This window comes from Apis florea, unplaced genomic scaffold (assembly GCF_048593485.1).
Source record: "Apis florea isolate Af1SG1 unplaced genomic scaffold, ASM4859348v1 contig_3587_pilon, whole genome shotgun sequence".
NCBI lineage: Eukaryota > Metazoa > Arthropoda > Insecta > Hymenoptera > Apidae > Apis > Apis florea.
Genome location: NW_028256789.1, coordinates 3,313,185 through 3,333,185, shown reverse-complemented (window position 1 = coordinate 3,333,185; position 20,001 = coordinate 3,313,185). Strand labels below are relative to the sequence as shown.

Genomic DNA, 20,001 nt, shown 5'->3' with positions numbered 1-20,001 from the left:
TTTCGTCGTGGCTCTTTTCGTCGTGGTCGCGCGAAATCTTATTTTTTATGCGATAATCAAATCAGAAATCTATCCAACTTTTAAGTTATTTTCACACGATATAATAATTCGATAAGCGAAAATCGAATTTGAACGACACAGAAAGACTGAGAATAACAATGCTGCTTCTTTCTTCTGTTTTAGAACACCGGGAACACCGTGCACCGAATCGTCACGCGAAGCTGCCCCAGCCCAGAACCAGTTATGAACATATGATTAAGCTCGTTTTAATAAGTTTTTATGTAGATCTTACGCGTAAGGATGTATGATAAAAAGTAAGTGTTGAATAAACGAGATACGTTGAGACAGGAGGTGGCCACTTATTTCCCGAACTTGGTTTTCTCTCTCTCTCGCTTCTTTATTCGCTCCGGCCACGAATCAATCGTTTGATTTAAAAGAGGATAACGGGGGAGAACAAAGAGGATAGTTCGATTATTCGAAACGAGGAGAATCGTCCTCCTCCTTCCTCCTCTCCCTCTTTCCTCGCCATTCCTCGACAGTTCACCGTTTCACGAGGCGTTTCCCTCGCAAGACAAACAGGAGGAAAGATGTACACAGACGGAGCCATCATAGGCGTAGCACGAAGAGGCGCGGAAGGAGCGGAGAGGAAGCCGTCTTCGCGAACCGAGGAGTCGTAACCCTGGCGACGAGACACCCTGGCCATCCTCGTTCTCCGAGTTCCTCTCCTACAGGGATGAGCAAACTCTCTCTCTCTCTCTCTCTCCCCGCGGTGTAACCCACCCTCGGCGGATGGCAAGTTGCAAGGACGAGGGTTGCCGGCGAGGTCTCGCCTGATTGGCGGCCGTGGACTATCGACCAACCCGCGACCGGCCCTTTGTTTTAGCCACCACCCTTCGTTATATCGAAGATACCCGAACAAGATGAGCACTCGAAAGAGAGAGAGCTCCAACAGATTTCTTTCCTGGTTGGTAGGTTCGAGGGAAAAATCTAGCCGAAGATAGCCGAAATTAGCGAGTTTTTTCTCTCCCCCCCCCCTTTTTTTTAATTTATCCGAGGTTTCCAAATCGTCGAGTCGAGAACAGAATTCGTCAGAATCGAAGGGGATAGTTTTAGAGACTTCGGAGACTCGATTTCTCTTCTGATTCTGAATCGCGTAGGAAAAAGAAATATCAAAAAAAAAAAAAACAAAAAAGGATGCAACGGATCAAGAAAGATTAAGAAAGAATGAATACGAAGCGTGCGTAAGTCGAAGTTGGCGAAGTGTGAGAGTGAATGTAGAGAGAATGTGCGTAACGATAAAGAGAGAAAGAGAGAGAGAGAGAGAGGGAGAAAGAAACGACGTAGCGAAACGGAGAGAAAGAGAGACAAGAGATTTTTTCCAGCGACATTAAGGAATGATTAAAGAATCATTAGGAGCGTAGTTAGAGCAACGAAATCTTCATTCTTCCCTCTCCATCCCTCTCCAATTACGGAGGCGTCGATGCGCTCTCACCCCCTGTCGCTGACCAGCATTCCTCGGAGTCCCCATTTTTTTAATTAATAGAGCGTGCTACAACGAGCCGGGGATGCCTACCGGGTATACCGCGCGCGCGTAGACACACACACACACACACACACGTATACACACGCACGGTGATAGACGAGAAAGCGCAGCCGCGCCGTCGAGCAGTTTTCAACGTCGGTGTTTGTCTTCGTGTTACCAACACACTGGGACAACCGAGTCGTCGTCTATCTATCGTCGTGGTCGTCCGTGTTGGTGGGAGGAAGAGGGGTCGGCTGCGATTCGAATTGAAGGAAGAGAGAAGAGTGGAGTGAAGAAGAGAAGAGAAGAGAAGAGAAGGCGAGGAGGAAGAGGAACAAGAGAGCTGCAGGCAGGAAGAAAGGGGTGGGCCGCGAAGGGTTTTAATGAGGATGAGCGAGATAAACCCACCTCCGGCTCCGTTTCGCTTCATCCATCTCCCTTTCCTTCTCTCACACCTTTCACCCTTACACCCTTACTTCTTTCTCGTCTCCTCCAACCTTTCTTCTCTCATCTTTTCCCTGCTTTCTCCCATTCTTCTATGGGGCGTAACGTTTCTCCCCTCAAATATTTATCCTTCGTCTCTGTCGTGTATCGCTATGATTCGTTCCTTCTATCTCTTCGAAACGATAAGGGGTAATTATTAATTATCGAAAAATCGACCGGAAAGAGGAAGATCCATCGTATTTATCCATTGATTCTTCGACACACTGATTATGCTACATATTTTTTTTTTTTTTACGACAACATCCCCAAGTATTTACTTGCATAATTATCGATTGAATGAACGGTTTATCGATTCGCGGTTTAATTAATTTCGAATTAAAATCGATCCGGCCGATTTTGGCATGGAGTAAAGCCGACGCAGCAATGATTTGTACGAGCGCGTACAAATTTAAGCCGAGATATCTCCCATTCTCCCCTCGATATTAATATTTCCATTGATACTTATATTTCACCCATTGTCCCGAAACAAAGAGAGAAACTCGCGTATTATATTTTGCCCGTGCCGTTACGATATTTTTGTCAAAGTTATTTTCTGGCTGTCAAAGTCGGTGCTGCCTAGTCGGTGTCCACCGTCGCTCGGACACGTATAAATTCCTGTCGTCGTTGTCCATCCACGCGCTGTCTGTTGATATTTTTTCCTTTCTTCTTCCTTTTGTTCTTTCTCGTTTCGTTTCGTTTCGTTTCGTTTCGTTTCGCGATTCCAAGTATCGAATGTGAGAAAAAAAAGTGAGAGAGAGAGAGAGAAAAAGAAAAGAACTCGTAGCATTCGTAAGCTGGCGTTTAACTTGTCCAACTTTTTCCAATGTTAATTGGCGAGGGTGGTAAGTCGTCGTCGTCGTCGTCGTCGTCGTCGTCGTTTACGTAGGGAAAAGAATCTAAGCTACGCGTGTATGTAATCATCGATACATCGAAACTCGATACAATTGTTGTGCATCTCGCGTTAATTAGGGGATACTATCGATAATTTAACAGGCATTCTTCCCGAGACACGCGACTCGTAGGTTGAATAATAATAATAAAAAAAAAGAAAGAGAGAGAGAGAGAAAGAAAAAAGGACGAGACGAGAAATGCATCGCGTGTATCATCGTTGCGCGAACTTTAATTAACGCGTGTGCGGCCGGAACATCGTGGACCAGCCATCATCCTCGTCACGCTTTCCTCTTCACCACGGCGTCGAAATGATCGAAGAATTGTGAGATCGTAAAAAGGGTCGGACCCGATCACGCGTCACGTCCTCGCTGCGTGTCTAATGAAATGAATCGATCGGGTGGCATTACACGCGCGATTTTGTGTCGAAATCACTTTCTATCTTCGCCCGCCAATAACATTCCATCTTCCTTTCTCTCTCTCTCTCTCTCTCTCTCTCTCTCTTCGCTTCGTCTAGAAGAATCGAGACGATGCTGCGATCCTGCCAAGTAAGTATTTCGATCATTCGAAAACAATTCCATCTATCGTCCAATTTTGATTAAATTTAATTTAGATTAAGACGTTAAAAAATTGTTCACCATCCCCGATACTAAAGCGAACGAATACATATCGTTTATTTTTACCTATCGTTTTCCTCGTCAACGAGACATAGATGTCAAAATTATTCAAAAACGTTCGAAACGTTCGAGATATCGATCGATCTTGGATCAAGGTTGAAAGTTATCGGGAATACACAAGGTATACACGTTGCTCGAATACACGTTGCTTCGTACAAAGTATCGTTGGCGTGGACGAAGAACGCGGGAAATGAATAGAGAAAGCGCAAAAAGAACGGCTTGGAGCGTTCAACTGACTGTCAATCAAATCCTCCCTCCCTTGCCAAATTACTGTCAAACGCAATTAGAATTGACATGGTGAGTCAACTCACGGAATCGCGAGGCAAACCCCCTCGCTAACGATTTCAACCCCGAGGCCTATCGCTAGCTCGCTATTTTCTCCTCCGTCACTAATTAATACACCTCTATCACGCGTACGTCAATTTTACCGCAACTTTCACTTTGCCTTTGCCTCGCCCTTTCCCCTCTTCCCCCAACGTTTGCCCTCCCCTTGCGTATCCATGCCGTCTCTTCTTCCCTGAGCAATGAAATTTTTCTCCTTACGAAGAAGAAACCTCCTCCACGCCTACTCTTCTTCAAAGGCTTGAAAAGTATCCGATAAAAGGAACACGCGCATAAATCGTGGTAAATAAATATATCCAGGATTAACGATCTCCTCTATCTATACTTTTATATATATATATACGTATATTTATATAACGAAATATTCGGTTTTGTCGCGTAAAATCAAGTATTGAAAATCCAGTTTGGTGGCTGGCAGAGAAGTTCGCGGAGGCCGGCGGAGGACAGAGAAATAGAGAAACCAGTCTGCGCGTTGGAAGAATACTGAATGTCGAGTGTTATTAATGCACGTGTCTAACGGCACTCCTGGTCCGCGTGGTCGTTTTGCAATCACTGTTGATACTCGACGGTCTGTCGCACCGACACCGAAAGGGGGAAAAAAAACTGTACCCTTCTCTCCATCAAACGCGTTCTACAGACCGCGAACCTGGTCGAAATATGATCGACATTCATTAATCTCGAATCGTTCTCCCATTCACCCCTCCCCCCTCCGTAACGAGTTCACCTTTCGCGCACAAAGAGTAGCAACCCTCGACGTCGCGGATCCACGGAGTGACGCGATTAAACCACCCTCCCTCCCCCCCCCCCCACGTCTTCGACAATTTCGACGAGACCGCAAGATGACTCGACCCCGCCTTTGTTCGCGTTTTATACACACACACGCGCGCGCGCGCACACATATACACCCGGATTTACGCCGATCGAAAAGTCTGAGGGGGGCTCGTTCGAGATCCGTTCCGTTACGGGGAAAAGAAGAAAAAAGGAAAAAAGAAAAAAGGGGGAAAAAAAAAATCTCGATCCATTCGTTTCGTTTTCGCGCCACCTCCTCGCCTCCTCGCGCCGTCCTTGCCACTTTTTTATTCGTGAACGTTGGAACACGATCGTCCGGAACACGGAGGAGCGGAGAGGCGATGATATATATATATTAAAGAGATGCTTTTTGGCAATAAACAATCGGCCACCGCCACGGCCGCGGGCAGTTAGCAGGAGCATTAGGGTGAATTATTCCGGCCAGCCAGCGTAAAAAGTGTCATGAATCACGGGAATCACGGGCTTTTTGCCCTCCCTGGCAATAGGATCTTGTTTCTCGCCGCCTCTCTCTCGGAAGCCTTTCTCTCTCTCTCTCTCTCTCTCTCTCTCTCTAGAAACTACTCGTGTCTTCATTTTAATAGACGACGCGACAATATCTTCCCCCTCCACCCTCCCCCAATCCCCGAGCAATACCCGATTAACCATCATCGCTATCATCGCTATTGTGATGGGAATTGTCCCCCGTAATCCCCCGTTGTCGAAAAAAGATCCATCCACGCGGGATCGATCGCCCGCTCGACGATCAGAGACGAGCGATCGCGAGCAATCGCGGCACAAGGGGGAGGGGGGGGCACACCCTTGCGAGCGCACAAAGAGGGCAGCACAAGAGACGAGCGTACACATACGCGGACACATACGATGGAGGAGGAGAGCGTCATCGTTCATTCGAATTACCCGGTTCTTTTTCATTACGGTAAGAGCCGATTGCATTTTTTTACGTCCCTCTGCGGCATGGGCGGGGGTGTCCAATCCGGAGAATCATGTGGAAAGAGGGCCATCTAATCACTGGTGTTCCCGGCAATCGTGCCTCCCTCGTTCCATGGCTTCTCGACCCCTCCATCTTGGACGCAATCCTGGTCTACCAGGAAAGAAAGAAGAGGAAGATGGGCGAAAACAGGGGGAAGGGGGGACGTAACCCTCTGTTCGAAGGCCGTGGGGGACACGATCTCCATTTCTCTCCCTTCCTCCTTTCTTACACTTCCTTTCGTCCCCTCTCTTCTTTTCTCTTTTCGCCAGAGATCGCCCTTTCACCCCATCGTCCCGGGGCCGGGTTCGCCCTCCTCGATCGCCAGCCTGGGTAGCGTTTTTAATTAAACCGCGATTGAAAATTAATCATCGAGGATCGATTTCGTTGCGCGTTCGCGTCCGATTCGTCGCGTCGTGGAAAAAGAGTTGGGGGTCCGGTAAAAAACGTTGGGGCTAGGAAGAGGGGGATGAAGAAGATTTTTTCTTTTGATGTAACCGCGCATTTTCTTCTTCCTCCCGTCGTACTTTCCCTTCCCGAGGAAGGTTGTAAGCTCCTTACGCTAATTATCTCGCGGCCGCAGAATCATTATTTTCGCGGTCCCCGTCGAATCGTCGGGGCTTTCCCTTCGCTTCGCCATCTCCTTCGTGACGTGCCAATCTTTTTCCCGACTCCGCCTCCTCCCCCGTAAGAGGATCATTTCGTCGGTTTATGACGAGCCGAGTTGAACGGGAGGAACCGTGTTCGGGATTACTTGTATCGCGACCCAAGATCTTCTTCGTAAGGGCAGATTTCTCGATAAAATCCATCCGCGAGGCGGAATTCGTTCGTTCGCTCGAAGCGAGAAGAGAGGGGAACATATAACATTCCGGCTTATAATTGGAATCAATCCCCTCGTGCGAACGTGTATTATTTAAACGTGGAATGGGAAACGAGGAGCAGCGGATTCACCATTTCCAAGAAATCCTCGCGATTACCACCGGATCCCGAGCCGGACCACCCGAAGAACAAGACGAAATTAAAAATCCTGCAATTCCGTGCTTCCGTGTCGGCCGAGGGAGGGAGAGGGACGAAGACTTAAAAATCGAGGATCCCGGTGCCACTTATCGGAGAGCAGGAGAGTAAATTGTCAGCCGGGACAATTCGACGAAATCACCGATCAGCGGAGTCCTCCTTATTTCGAACGAACGAACGGACGGTCCTCGTCGAACGTTTCACTCGGTGGAGGAAAAGAATTAAAGTCTCGCGCTGGTCAACCAGTCTCTCTCTCTCTCTCTCTCTCTCTCTCTCTCTTTCTCCTAACCGATTCCCTTGGCGCAGACACGGGAATCGAGGCAAGCAGCCAGCCAGCCAGCTAGCCAACTTCCTCCTCCCTTCCTTCCTCCACCGAGGAAATCCCAATAATCCACGATGAGACACAGATTGAGTCTCTCCGGGAGAGACGTCGTGGAAGAGAAAGAAAAAAGAGAGGGAGGAAAAAAAAAAAAAAAAAGAAAAAAGAAGAAGAAGGAAAAAGAAAGAAAAAAAAAGGGGGGGATAGAGCAGAAGAAGTGGGCGGTGGATAAGAGAGGCTGAAGGGTGGCGTAACGGGAGAAGAAAATTGGAATCCTTCCGGGACGAAGGATGATAAAATTGCGGATGGCCAGGTGTTACCGTAATCCGGATTGAGACGAGCAACGGACCGTCCGAGAACGCGCGCATACACCTGCAATCACTTTGTACGGAACCCTATACCCTATTTTCTTGTTCCCGCGTGCTTCCTTTTTCGCCCATCGCGGGATTAGAGAATCGTCTCGGCCGGGAAAAGAGACAGGCTGGTTTCGAACGGATGGGTTTCGAGAGGGATTTTGCTACAAACGCGCCCGAAATTCACCCCTCCCCGCCTCGAAACGCTCTTGCCAAGCAATCAAGTTGCTTAAAATCGGCGTGGCCGTGAGAAGAAGACGAAAAAAACTATTTTCGTTTCACGACGCGACTCGAAGAATTCTGGAAGTGGATCGAAAAGTCGAAGATTTCGATCCAACGTGTTCGAGATCAGATCAATGGGGAGGAGCTTTTGCAAGCCTCGTCGAAAGATTAGACAGAGCGATCGAACGATCGGATCAAAGTCCGAATATTGAATGAATCGTTCCTTAATCGTTGATCCTTGAACTTTCGTGTCCAATTCGCTTCGATAGATGTATTAACGCGGTGACGAGGAATAAAAAGAAGGAAGGAAGGAAGAAAGGAAGGAAGGAAGGAAACGTGTAGCGACACGATTCCCCGATCGTTATCGAGGCAAACTGGTATCGAGGCGTGGAACTTTTAATTCCGAGGGAACTTATTACGCTTTACGCCGTGCATAAATCCAGCCCTCCCCTCCACGTGGAGGGAGGAGGGCAAGGATACGCGCGTCGATTTAAAAAAGACGCGATCTCATTCGGGCCGCTAACGGGCGGCGATTATTCGGATTAATTCCAGCTGCGAAGGACCAACAAGAGCAAACAGGCTGGAGGGGGGGACAGCGCGGGTATCGCATTCGTAATTCGTTTCGAGATCGTATCCTCGAGATAGCAGGTCCCCGCGTCGATAGATATTTTCTCGGAACGTTCCCGGATACGATTTTACGGGGAAACGGAGGAGTGCGCTATTTATAGACTAGGAAGAGTAGGAATCCATTGATCGATCGACGAACAACGACGAATCGGAACGCGCAATCGTTTTTCATTTTTTTCGGCTCTTAAGCCGAACCGAAACCGAAAACTTGGCCGAAACACGACGATCGGAGGAAAGAAACGCGAAAAGAAGGAATCACGAAAATATAAATCGGTAAAAGCGATAAAATTCGTGCGTCGACGAGAAGGAAGAGGAGAGGAGAGCTCGGGAGCCCGTTGGCCGGGGCTTTTCGCGAAAGGAAGGAGGCAGAAGATCGGGTCCACGGACCTGTATCGTATATCGCCACGTATCGCATCGAAGGATCGGTGTAAGCCGGTAGCGGTCGGTTCTCCTCTCTCCTCGGGTCCGGGAGCGGAGGAGGCAGAGGAGCAGAAGCAGCACCGCCACACTCGATGCGCACAATTAATATCGGCCCGTATCTCTCATCTCTCATTATTACCTGGTGGTGGTTGGCGGTGTGCGAGGGTGTAGCCGTTCCCGCAGGAACGAGCCTCTCAGGAGTGTGTGTTGGTATCGGCTACCGTACACCCCGGGACACCAGAGTCGGCCATGCATCACCCTAACGAGCCGGGCATCGCGTGCCGATCTGTATTAAGGATTTATAATCCTCCGGACGCGGGAGAACTCCTAATGTCCCGGCCGAGCGAGAGATATTTGCCTATACACGATCGCGTATTCCCTTCCAACCAACGCAACGCTTTTTCTTCCCCTCCCCTTTCCTTCCATTTTTCCGTCCCCTCCCCTCCGAGGATTCTTCCCTTGATTGTTCTCGTTTTTTTTTTTTCTCTCTTTTCGAACCGATTCGATCGTACGAATTTGAAACAAGGAAGGCTCTTTTTCTTTTTTTTCTTTTTTTTTTTTAGAACGTTCGATTAGCAGTCGAGTAAGCGTATATGTGATTTACATGTATATATATATATATATATGTATTCATATACACATTGTCTTCGGCTAAACACATATTAATTAGACCCGGCGGCCAGCAGGAAGACATAACTCGTGGAGGGATGAGTGGAGGACGACGCGGTACCCGCGGTGTCGTGTTACGTCTACGGTGCGCGCCGTTTCCTCGGCTACCCCACTCGGCCGGGTAGCTCTTGCTTGGGCCGAGCCGAGTGGACCGCGATCGAGGAGGACCCGCGGGTGGCCCCAACCCGGCCACGGGATCGTAGGCACCGTACGTGGGCTCGGAAGAAACCGAGCACGACGCTACCGGCGCATTAATAACACTGGTAGCCGGTCATATGTTAAACGTCCACCCTGTGTTATGCACGCCGCCACTGCCACCGTCGGTGGGTCAGATCCACGGGAGGGGCGGCAGGAAAAAGGAAGGAGGGGGGAGGGGGCAGGATGCCGTAGGTACGTTTTACCTACAGCGACGTGCCGCTTCGTGCAACGTGGCTGCGGTGCACAGGATCCCATCCCTCCTCCTCCCATCTATACCTGGACCCCCTTTCTTCCGCTTCGATTCGTAACCACATCTCTTTTTCTCCATTTTATTCCGCACGTTGACGCCGAGACGAGAACGAGAACTCTTTCAATTTCCAGCGGAATTCGTTCCCCGTTCGTCGATTATTTTCTCGCTTCTTTTTTTTTTCTTTTTCTTTTTTTTTTTTTTTTTTTTTTTTAGATTTTAGATTTTAGATCACGATCCACGTACGAAAGTCGTATTGGAAAATTGTCACGGATCACGGGATGATTATCTGTTTCAGGTATCGATGCGTGTGGAAGAGATACGAGGATCGGCGTCCAAACGTTTCCTCTTTCTGGGATTCCTGTTCCTATCCGGAAAATTAGGAGTTACGGATAATCCATCGATATAAGTAACGATCGTCATAAAGATGGCCAGACGACCGATGTTGATCTCTCTCCCCCTCTCTCACGAATCAACGAATCAACGATGTTCGACCGTCGATCTGTGATTAATCCCGCTATTATCGTGACATCCGTCCAACGAACGAGATCGACGAACAGTTATCATTACGGAAGGGGAGGGGGGGAGGGGAGGATTCACGATTATCATTATCAACGACGCGGCAAATGAGAGCTGCCGGTTGAATAATTCATGCGCCACTCACGACTTGCCCGTTCCTCTTTCTCTTCCACTCGTATTTTTTTTTTTTCCCTCTTCTTTTTCCCCCTCTTTTTCCCCTTCTTTTCGGTGAATTCCGCGAGCGCAAACGAGAGAAAGCACGTCGTACAAATGAGAGGGGGGCACCGAGACATCGTGGCATAGTGACTGTACGCATCGTTATAAATCAACCGTGTGCGAGGATAAATCGCGATGTTACCACGCTGTTTTGTCGCTCGTCCGCGTTTCCCCTCGCATTGTCTTCCCCCTCCACCGTTTTCCTCGTCTCACCGATTTTATTCCCTACGAATAATAACGATATCTCGTAAACTAAACCGATTCTGAACCAACGAACGATACTTGGAATAGAGAAGAAAAGAAAAGAAAAAAAAGGGGGGGGGAAAAAGGGAAATTTATCGAAAAGAAGAAAATTACTCGATGGAAGAGATAGAGATCTTGGGCTTGGAGGTTAAAATAATAAAAGGAAAGTTTAGGAAAGGGTAGAGGGAAGCCGACAGTTTATTTCTGTCCTACCTGCTGCCTTCTTCTAGCGTTTTCTTCTCGTTAATTATTCCAAGCGTGCGCGTATGCCACCGGAATATACGCCTGCGTCTCCCGCGCAGCGTGACGCTGCTACGTGAAACAGAGACGCGGGCAAAAATCGCGATTTTGCGCAGATTGAGATGGTCGGGTGAATAAAGTATTGGCGAAAATGGCATGCGGTCTTGATTTATTCCTCCCCCTTCGCGAGATCCTTTCGATATATCCGAGCTTAACGATTCCTTTCGAACACACGCTCCTTTGGAAGGAAGGGACAGGGACGGCTTTTGGAAAAACGTTCCGGAGGTAAGTTGTCCTGGGCGCGAGTCTAGCCCGAGTCGGAACTGTCTCAAGCGTGCGCGGGTCAGGCATAATTAATAGTCAACGGACCGAATCGCGTTTCGGTGGACATTCCTGGACCCCCCGAGCTCCTTGGATCCAGCAACATAAATAACGGAAGACGGAACCCGCGGTGGGTCTTCACGCACCAGGAGGAGTCCTTAAAATCCGACGTGCTCCTCCCTCGATTAATTGCAGGGGATCCCACCCTCCCCCCCCCGCCACGATTAACCCTTCGCCATATTTCCTCGCATTCCTGATACGCCTGATACGTCCCTCTTCCGATTCTGCCTTCCCTTTCTCCCTTCGTCCTTCCATTTCTCTTCCCTCTTTTATTAATATCGTATTATTATTGTTATTTCTTTCTTCTTCTTCTTTTTTTTTTTTATGGAGAGAAAAACGGCAGAGGACAACGGTACAGATTTTAAATTGGACGTAAAAATAGAGGCATAAAACTCGAACACGAGGAGCAAACGTTATTTTTCACCTGACATTGATAGCATTATCATACACGTCGAGAGGGAATTTTCAAGAATTGGCGGAAGTGTCGTCGAATATAGACCGATGATGTCTCGTGCGTTCTTCGCCGGTGAATGGAGAGCGGAAGTCGGTAAATTTATGTCTGGAATTCGTTTATACATGCACGCGCATCCGTTTCGTCGTTTTCCAGCGGATAAGGGGAAAAACTTGGGAAACGAGAAGTTTCGATAATAAGGGAAATTCTTTTTAATATTTTATATTCCAAGTATTTGTCGTAACTCGCGAAACAAATGATTCTCCATCCTTTTTCCTTCTTCTTTTTTTTATTCGTGAAAAAGGAAAAAGATTCGATTCGAAAAAAACAATTGGAATAGAAACGATGCCTCTCTCGAGTTTGGAGAAGAAGAATTTTTCAATTTTATCGCAACGGTTCGGGCAGGGAAGGGAGCAGATGGGTGCGTGGAAAGTCCGTGTACCAACAAGCGGAAATAAATCGTCGGTGGTTAATAAGCTGACGCGTTGTCTTTCTGATTTATGTAGCCCGACGCCTCCTCTTCGGCTGCCAGTAAATTGCTACACGCGTATACGCGTGTACGGGCGGCGTAAACGCGTCCTGTAAGGACAACACAACAAGGGGACACGCGGAACGTGATCGGAACACCGGTATCCTGGAAGCTGTTACGTTGACACGATCCGGTTGGCCTCGTAAATAAACGGCAGATCGATATCTGATATACACGTATACGCCGGTATATATCCCCGGCATCGGTGACAGTTTTTGATTTAAGGAAAAACCTGTCGCGCCAATTAACCGAGAGAATCGTTTATTTGCCGCCCACCTCTTCCTTTCGTCTTCTTCGTTTCCACGTTTTATTAATAAAATTGTTCCATTCCCGATATCCGAATCCGAGATCAACGAGTGTATTTGGTATACACTTTGTTTGAAAAATATCCGCCAATTTCCTTGGATCAGGTAACGCTCGATTTTCGTTGTACGTTCAATTTTTTTCACTAATTACGATCTATATCCGTATATTCGCAGAGATGTCGAATTATTTTTATCGAGTTGATACGAAAACAATTCGAGATTAGATCGAGAAAAAGGATTATTATTTCGTGCGTGCGTGTGTGCGTATGTGTGTGCAATCCGTTTCACGGGCCGACAATCGTTAACCGTGAAATTAATAACTGTTCATATTTCACGGTTTTATCTACACATCTGCCATTTATTAAACGGGCAAGAAGGGGTGCATCGGAGGTTAATCAACTTAACGAGTTTGTTGATGGACCGGCCCGGTGGACTTCGATAAGTTCGCTAATGGCTCGCATCGCCACGATGCTCCTCCGCCACGGTCAATTAACCCCATAGAAACGTTTCCGTATCTTTGCGCTCATGGCCGAGTATCCGGCTAGGAAAGGAACTTTTCCTACGGATTTTCCAAGGGAGGGAGTTTCTACGAAGCATTGGGTTAATTGCTTAATTGCCGGTTATCGAGCCTAGCGTTATCGAGAGAAGAAGAATAGCTTACTCTACGTGTCTGCCTATCTAGCTCGCCCTATACATCGTCCAAGGTATCGTGTACATCGTGGAATTGTTGCATCCCGATGCAAGGATGCGTGTTGCAACGTTCCATGATCGATCGATGGATGATCGATATTCGAGCCAGCGAACGCGATGATCTTGGATCTTTGCTTGGCACCGAGTCGAAGGTGTCGATAATTGCTTAATTGACGGCAGTCGCCGATAACCATCGGCTGCGAAACTATAATAAGGTAAGGTAACTCGAAGGATAAAAGGAAAGGAGAGAGAGAGAGAGAGAGAGATGAGAACGAATGGAAGGGATCCACGTCGTCGTATCGATGGCCCCGAAGAGACGAGGTGCGTACACTGGCTGACGTGTCTTTTCTCCTGGTGAACAAGGCTTCGTTGTGGAAAGGTGTTCCTCGTAGCCTTCGACATCCACGTCCTCCTCCTTCTTCTCCTTCTTCTTCTTTCTCCTCCTCCTCTTCTTCCATCCATCCGTTCTTTACCATCCACTACATCCACTTGGTATTCCTCTCCTCCTCCTTCTTCCTCTACTCGTCTCCATCTCTATTTGGAGGGAGAGGACTCGACCCAAGAGAAGAGATATTAGAGATGGCAGATAGCTTTATTAAAGGTGAGACGATGCCAACGAGTCGGTCGCTTTGATCACACGAATTATCCTCGACTCCTCGACTTCGGGTTCTTTGCCTCGCGACGCACCCGAGCCGTGCACCCGATTCGTTTTCTAGCTTGTTTCGCCCAGAAACGCGTCTGATTATTTCACTCTGCCTTCTCAGAGGGAGGGGTATCCTCTGTTGCTTCGCTCCTTCCTCTTTTTGCAGCATTTGCAGCAGCATTTCGATAATTAATAATTCATAATTTCTCCTTCTAAATCTTATGGATCGTAAAAAAAAAAAAAAAAAAAAAAGAAGAAAGAAAGAAAGAAAAGAAGGATCGAATCCATCGTGGATGACACGCAACGAGACAGGGCGAAATATTCTCTGCAGCGAGAATCGATCAGCATCAATCGATCTGGAGGCGAGCAGTAAGTGGAATACTCGGTTGGAAAATGATCGACGATGATTTGGAACGATAGACTCCCGACAGTAACAGCGTGCTTAAGCGTGCTTAAACCGAGAACGATCCGCTCTCGAGCGGAGTCTAAACACTTGAATCGTTTTTTGCCACTCGGACCGTTCCTAATTTAATCGAAGGCGTGTCCAGAGATCTGATCGTGGTATTTATGTCCACGCACCATTGTCCGCGCGTCATCGCCATTATGGACATCGACTATATATCGGCTCGCCTCACGTTCACGTCCGTCTGGGTGTCAGAATCCTCGACGAAATTAGATCCCCTCCGTTTCGTCCGTTTTCATCCTTCTTCCCGGCCACGGTTAATTATGCCACGTTATCGCGTGAACCGAGAATTAGTCCACCACGAGACACTGTCTACCAACTCTTTGACTTTTCGTCGAATCGATTCGCTCGATCCTATACGATTCAAGCGATGGATAATCGTTTTATTTTTTTTTTTTTTTTTTGTTTTCTTTTCATCTGTGTTATCATAACATAAGCATATTCTCCATCATCTGTATACGAATCTGTATTTGTATGTTACGAAAGCGCGGTGTGAAAATCGCACGAAGAGAAAACCGCTAATTGGACGAATATTTATCTCTTATGTATACTTCTCGAAGCAAAGGGAATGAAATTTAAAAGTAGTAAATCGTTACTTCGAATAATTCGCAATAACTTTTCTAAATATTTCTTCCGTTCTATCTTTTTATTTATTTATTTTTCTTCTTCTTCTTCTTCTTCTTCTTCTTCCCCTCCCCTACCCCCCTCCCCGCCCCTCGAATATTCCTATTCCTTCCATCTCCGTTACAATCATCCGTTTCCATCCGTGTATGCCGCGTACCGATCGTTTCGTGGCTCGAATTGTGGCTGCCTCGGTCTGACAGCCGGCACGTCATTACACGATGACTCGACGATCGTCGAGGTATACGTCGAGAAACAGAGAGACGAGAAGCGTGAGGAAAGAGCGGGTCTCGAGGGAGGAGAATGGATGATAGGTATGGCATGCACGAAGTTCGGTTCCTTCTCCTCCAAGGGGAGCTCGAGAAACCTCGTATATACCTCGTAAGCGTGACACCTGACCAGCGTCCAGGAAGATGCGGCCGTGTCTCGATAAGATTATCGCGCAATTAATGCACGATCACGAGGCTAAGGAGAGGGGAGGGGGGGGGATGGGCAATTACTGGCCATCCCCCTTTACAATTTACACGCAGGCTGATCGTATGTTGATGCTTCCACGTTTCTTATTTAACGTCTCTTTCGTATCGTTCCTAATCGCGATACTCGACTACGTCGAATTTCAACCGCTCAACGGGTTTCGAGAAGAGAGAGAGATCCGAGAAGATGCAAGAGATTCGTTAGAAAAAAAAAAAAAAAAAAAAAGAAAGAAAAAGAAGGAACAAAACGTCGATTAATTTCGAAGAATCGATATAACTCCAAGATACGGACGAATGCAATTTTGCCGCGCGAAGATAGGAAAGGAATGGTTTAGGCGTGCAATTCGAGGCGTCCGAGGAATTTTATTTTCGTTCACGAGGAGGAGGATCACGACGTACAGGTGATCCTGCGTAGTCATCGGCTACCTGGCTGGCTGGAACTTGGCAAGAACCGTGGCGGCGGCCACGAGGTGTGAAGCCCAGCAGGTAAGCCAATCAAAACATCTTATTAGGAAAACAAAATGGGAAGAGGGGGAAAGGATACGAAATATCTATCCATCTACGATGCAACCTCGTGTTATTCCAAAGGATTTACCACAAGTAAAATGTCCAATTAATGCTATGCTTGGAAGTTTCAATTTCGAAAGAGCGCGTTTCGAAAGAGCGCGTTTGTTGGGATAACTTCGCAACTTCGTGTTTTCCCAAGAAATTTCCCAACGATAATTATAAAGTCTAAGTAATCAATGATCGACGCTTCTCAAAGTTCTTTTTCTCTCTTTTTTTTCTCCCTCCCTCCCCCTTCGCGCAAGCAACGCAGACGTGACTGGCATCGAAACTTCGATGCGAAAACGATAGCGAAAACTGCTGAGACCTGTTAATCGACGAAACTTTTGAGCAACTGAAGAAACTGTCGCGAAGAAGTTTGAAAGATAAGACGGCCCAAGCACCATTTTCGCGAATTAATTACACCGTTGATGAGAACCCGATGCCCTTAGATATTAATCATCCTCGCTTCGTCTTATCGTTCCTCTTTCTTTCTTTCCTTTTCCGACGTAGCGATGAAAAAGTCACGGGGAGGAAAGTCATGGGAATAAAACTCGCGCGCGAGTTATACGCACAAGTTTTTTTTTCTTTTCTTCCCCGAAAAGTTTTTTTTGACCGAAATAAGTTTCCGTTTTCGTTTCCTAATCAGAAGTTCCGAGCCGATACCGGTATCGATATCGATGCTGCGACTTGTACGTTAATTCGTTGGAACGAAGAAAGAAACTTCGTGGAAAATTCCCGGGGGGGGAAGGAGGAGGGAGGATAGGACGGGTTTCTAAATCTTTCCAAGTTTCGGGAAAGTTGGGAGCCACCATCGACCAAGGGGGGACGATCGAGAAATTGTACGGAAAAAAAAAGCAAGCGGGATCTTGGAAAAATGGAGTGGCGTGGAAAAGCGTGGAGGGAAAGAGTTCGAAACGATCCAAGACAGGGAGGGGGAAGAGAAGAGGGGGTGGAGGCGCGTTACCCGACGAAACTGGAGGTTTCAGTTTGCTGCTACATCCACCGGGCTCGCATTTTCTCTCTTCTTGGGCGAACGTTACTAATTAATTACTGTGATTAATCAGAAAAGTTCGTAATTAGAAAGTTTCTTGGGGAAATTAAAATGGCGGGGAGTGACGGAGCGAATAGTCTCGAGTCGAGGTTGCCCTCCGCCGCTCTGCCCTCCGGGCTGCCGTTCGCCCAAGACCAACATCGCGAGAGTTTCCAATAAACTCATTAATTAAGGTGGATCGCCTCGCAGCGTTGGCAAGAAAGAGGGCGAGGATGTGGAACATGATAAAAAGGGCGGGGGATCGGTTGGAAATGGATGTCTCGTGCTCGACTCCAACGGACTCCTCTGTTTCTTGAACCAAAACTTTCGGCCAAACTTTCGCCCATCCTCGCCCATCTTCTCGTTTCCGCCCGGCGAGCATGATCGTAATTATCGATGTTTCACCTCGCGTAAATACGGAAAATACGGAAACGAACGAATGACAATGAATGAAGGGGAGAGTGGAAAAAGGAGGACGGCCCGATGACGTTCTAGCTTGGCGGAAAAATCCTTTGACGCGTTCAGAATTTCGTTTAAAAATGGACGCCAGAGGCTGGCGTATCGTCGCCAACGACCGCACGTTCTTTGTTCGTTTATTTATTTACTCACGTGTGAAAGGATGTCGTGGTTAAACAGGAGCGTTTTCGTGACACGCGAGCATCTCCACCTCCGGTTATTGCTTTTGCACCGGCAGGGAATTCGGTGGTTGAACGGCGGTCACGCGATATTCACAGCCCTTGGCGACGTTGGCGACCACTTAGAGTAAACCGGATGTTAACTCGAAAATTCTGTTAATGAATTAGAAATGAAAAAGAGGGAGAGAGAAAAGAAATCGATTTGCAAAATTAATTTGAAAACACCGATCTCTCCTTACCCTTCGAATCGGATTCGAATCGAAATTTTTGCCGCGCGCGTTGCACGCGTCGTGATCACGCCGTATCAAAAATGTTTCAATAGACGAATTTGAAAGTTGGTAGAGAGAGGGACGAGTGGAAATGCAAATGCAGCTTGTCACCGTGCAACAGGCCAGTTGGTTGCCCCTGATAGCTGGTATCTGGTTCTGACCAGCCAAGTCGAGTCCATTCTTTTCTTTCTGTCGCTCTATTTTCGCGGGATTTTCAACTGCCACGCGTTAATGCGCGAAATAATATCGAAAACGCGATTAAAAGCGTGGCTAGGTAGTTTTCTCTCTAAAAAAAAATTTATTCTAAACCAGCCATCATCAGATATGCTGCAAACGATTCGTCGAATCGTTCCTTCATTCGACGATGAAAAAAATTTTCACGTTACAAGATAGGAATGTAATTCGCAGAGAGAGAGAGAGAGAGAGATGCAATTTATTTCGCGCGTTATCTCGACTTGTTTGCCGCGCGAGTCGGAGAAAAAGATGAAGCGGAGCATGCGAGATTGATCTTTCGATTAGGTTCCGCGTTGACAGATCGGTTTGGTGGAGGCTGCTGGATCATTTTTTAAGTTGATCCCGCCGACCATGCGAGAGGGTGCAATGAAATCACGGCGCACCCCTAAAGGGACACGAAGGGAGTTGTCTCTCGATCCACCCTTCATCGCTACCACCCTTCTGACCGCAGATTGAAATTCTTAGCCTCTCCACCGACCGCGGCGGTCGAAGGGTCGAAAACGAACTCGTTTACCCTTCGAGATTTCGTTATTTAGCATCGCATGAATCCACCAGCCGTGGCTGGACAGTAATAGCCTTTGACTCGGTTTATACGTTCACTCTGTGTTTTCAAGGGTAATTCAATTTTTCCCATGCAATCACGGATCAACAAAGTTTATAGTTAAGCGTAAACTCCAACAACTTCGATTCTATTCGTATTGTAAAACTACGATTTTCAAATTTTTCGAAAGTGAGTTTTTCGCGCAATCCTTGAATGATATTCCTCTCTTCGTTTCTCACAAACGAATTGACAATTTATTTTTCCAACATCCTTCGTCTAATTTGGATCATAGATAGGAAACGAATCTGCGCGATGAAAACGACACCATCCTGATTCCCGAGCACGGTCTTCATTCTTCGATTCTTGATGCTTCGACGTATAGGAAAAGAGCACAAACGGTAAATTAACAAAAATTAACAGCTTTCTTGAATGGCAAAAATACCTAGATCTGTTTGAACGAACAGGGAGAAAGATTGAAAAAGGAAAGAAAGACAATGTCGCGTGAGCAGACAGGGTGAAGAGATCCGGTCACTCTCCTTCCATTCTCTCCCGATTGCATCGTTACTTTTGTCCGTTGTCGCGCACGTTGTTGCGCGAATGATTTGCGGGGCCGCCGGCGCGTTTTAATTTTGGGATATTGGTAGCATTAAGCCCGTGAATACGGCTGATAGTCGGTCTCTGGTACGCGCTTCCACCATCCACGGGGTGGCTACGAAATATCCTTTCCGTGGATCCAGAAAAGAATTCCCTCCCCCTCCCCGCTAAACCGAGGGATTGAGACCATCCTTGAAACTCGTTCGCTCGTTCTCGTTTTTATTGCGAGAAACATCCGCAATAACCGTTTAATGTTGGCGAATTTGCAAGACACGAGGTGAATACAAATTCCGATTACGGTTTTCCATCAAGGCAAAAAATATCCGAGGAATTGAATCGAAGCGATCCCCCGCAGGGAGCGGGGAAAGGTGGAAAGATATGGTTCGACGTAGGTGTTCTTTTTCTTTCTTTTTTTTTTTTTTTTTTTTTTTTTTAGAAAAATAAAGGGGAAGCAAATTTCCAGGGATTCGTTGGAGATATATCGCAGACTTTTCAGACACCCCGTGTATAGATTATAGTAGGTCGTAGTTCGGGAACGTATCTACCCCTCGTGCGACGAGATTTCATTCGGGGCTTGGGCTGAGATCTTTTAATTTGAGGCCAAATTCCTCTCGAGGATGAAA

General features: G+C 47.2%; 1 protein-coding gene and 1 long non-coding RNA gene across 4 annotated transcripts in view; both read left to right on the top strand.

Annotated features, from left to right (window-relative positions):
* SoxN (SRY-box transcription factor soxNeuro) overlaps nt 1-345 on the top strand; it is an 81,390-nt gene extending 81,045 nt beyond the window's left edge. For all 3 annotated transcript variants that reach the window (XM_086914250.1, XM_086914249.1, XM_086914248.1), the window contains one exon: nt 184-345. Coding sequence is in view for 1 of the 3 variants with exons in the window: in XM_086914249.1 (XP_086770375.1) it covers nt 184 (1 nt within the window). In the remaining 2 variants the exon portion in view is untranslated. The remainder of the gene's footprint in view (nt 1-183) is intronic.
* LOC100866718 (uncharacterized) overlaps nt 1-10,267 on the top strand; it is a 271,606-nt gene extending 261,339 nt beyond the window's left edge. The window contains exon 6 of the long non-coding RNA XR_015294145.1: nt 10,054-10,267. This is a non-coding gene — a long non-coding RNA (uncharacterized LOC100866718). The remainder of the gene's footprint in view (nt 1-10,053) is intronic.
* Nucleotides 10,268-20,001: the final 9,734 nt, after the last annotated feature.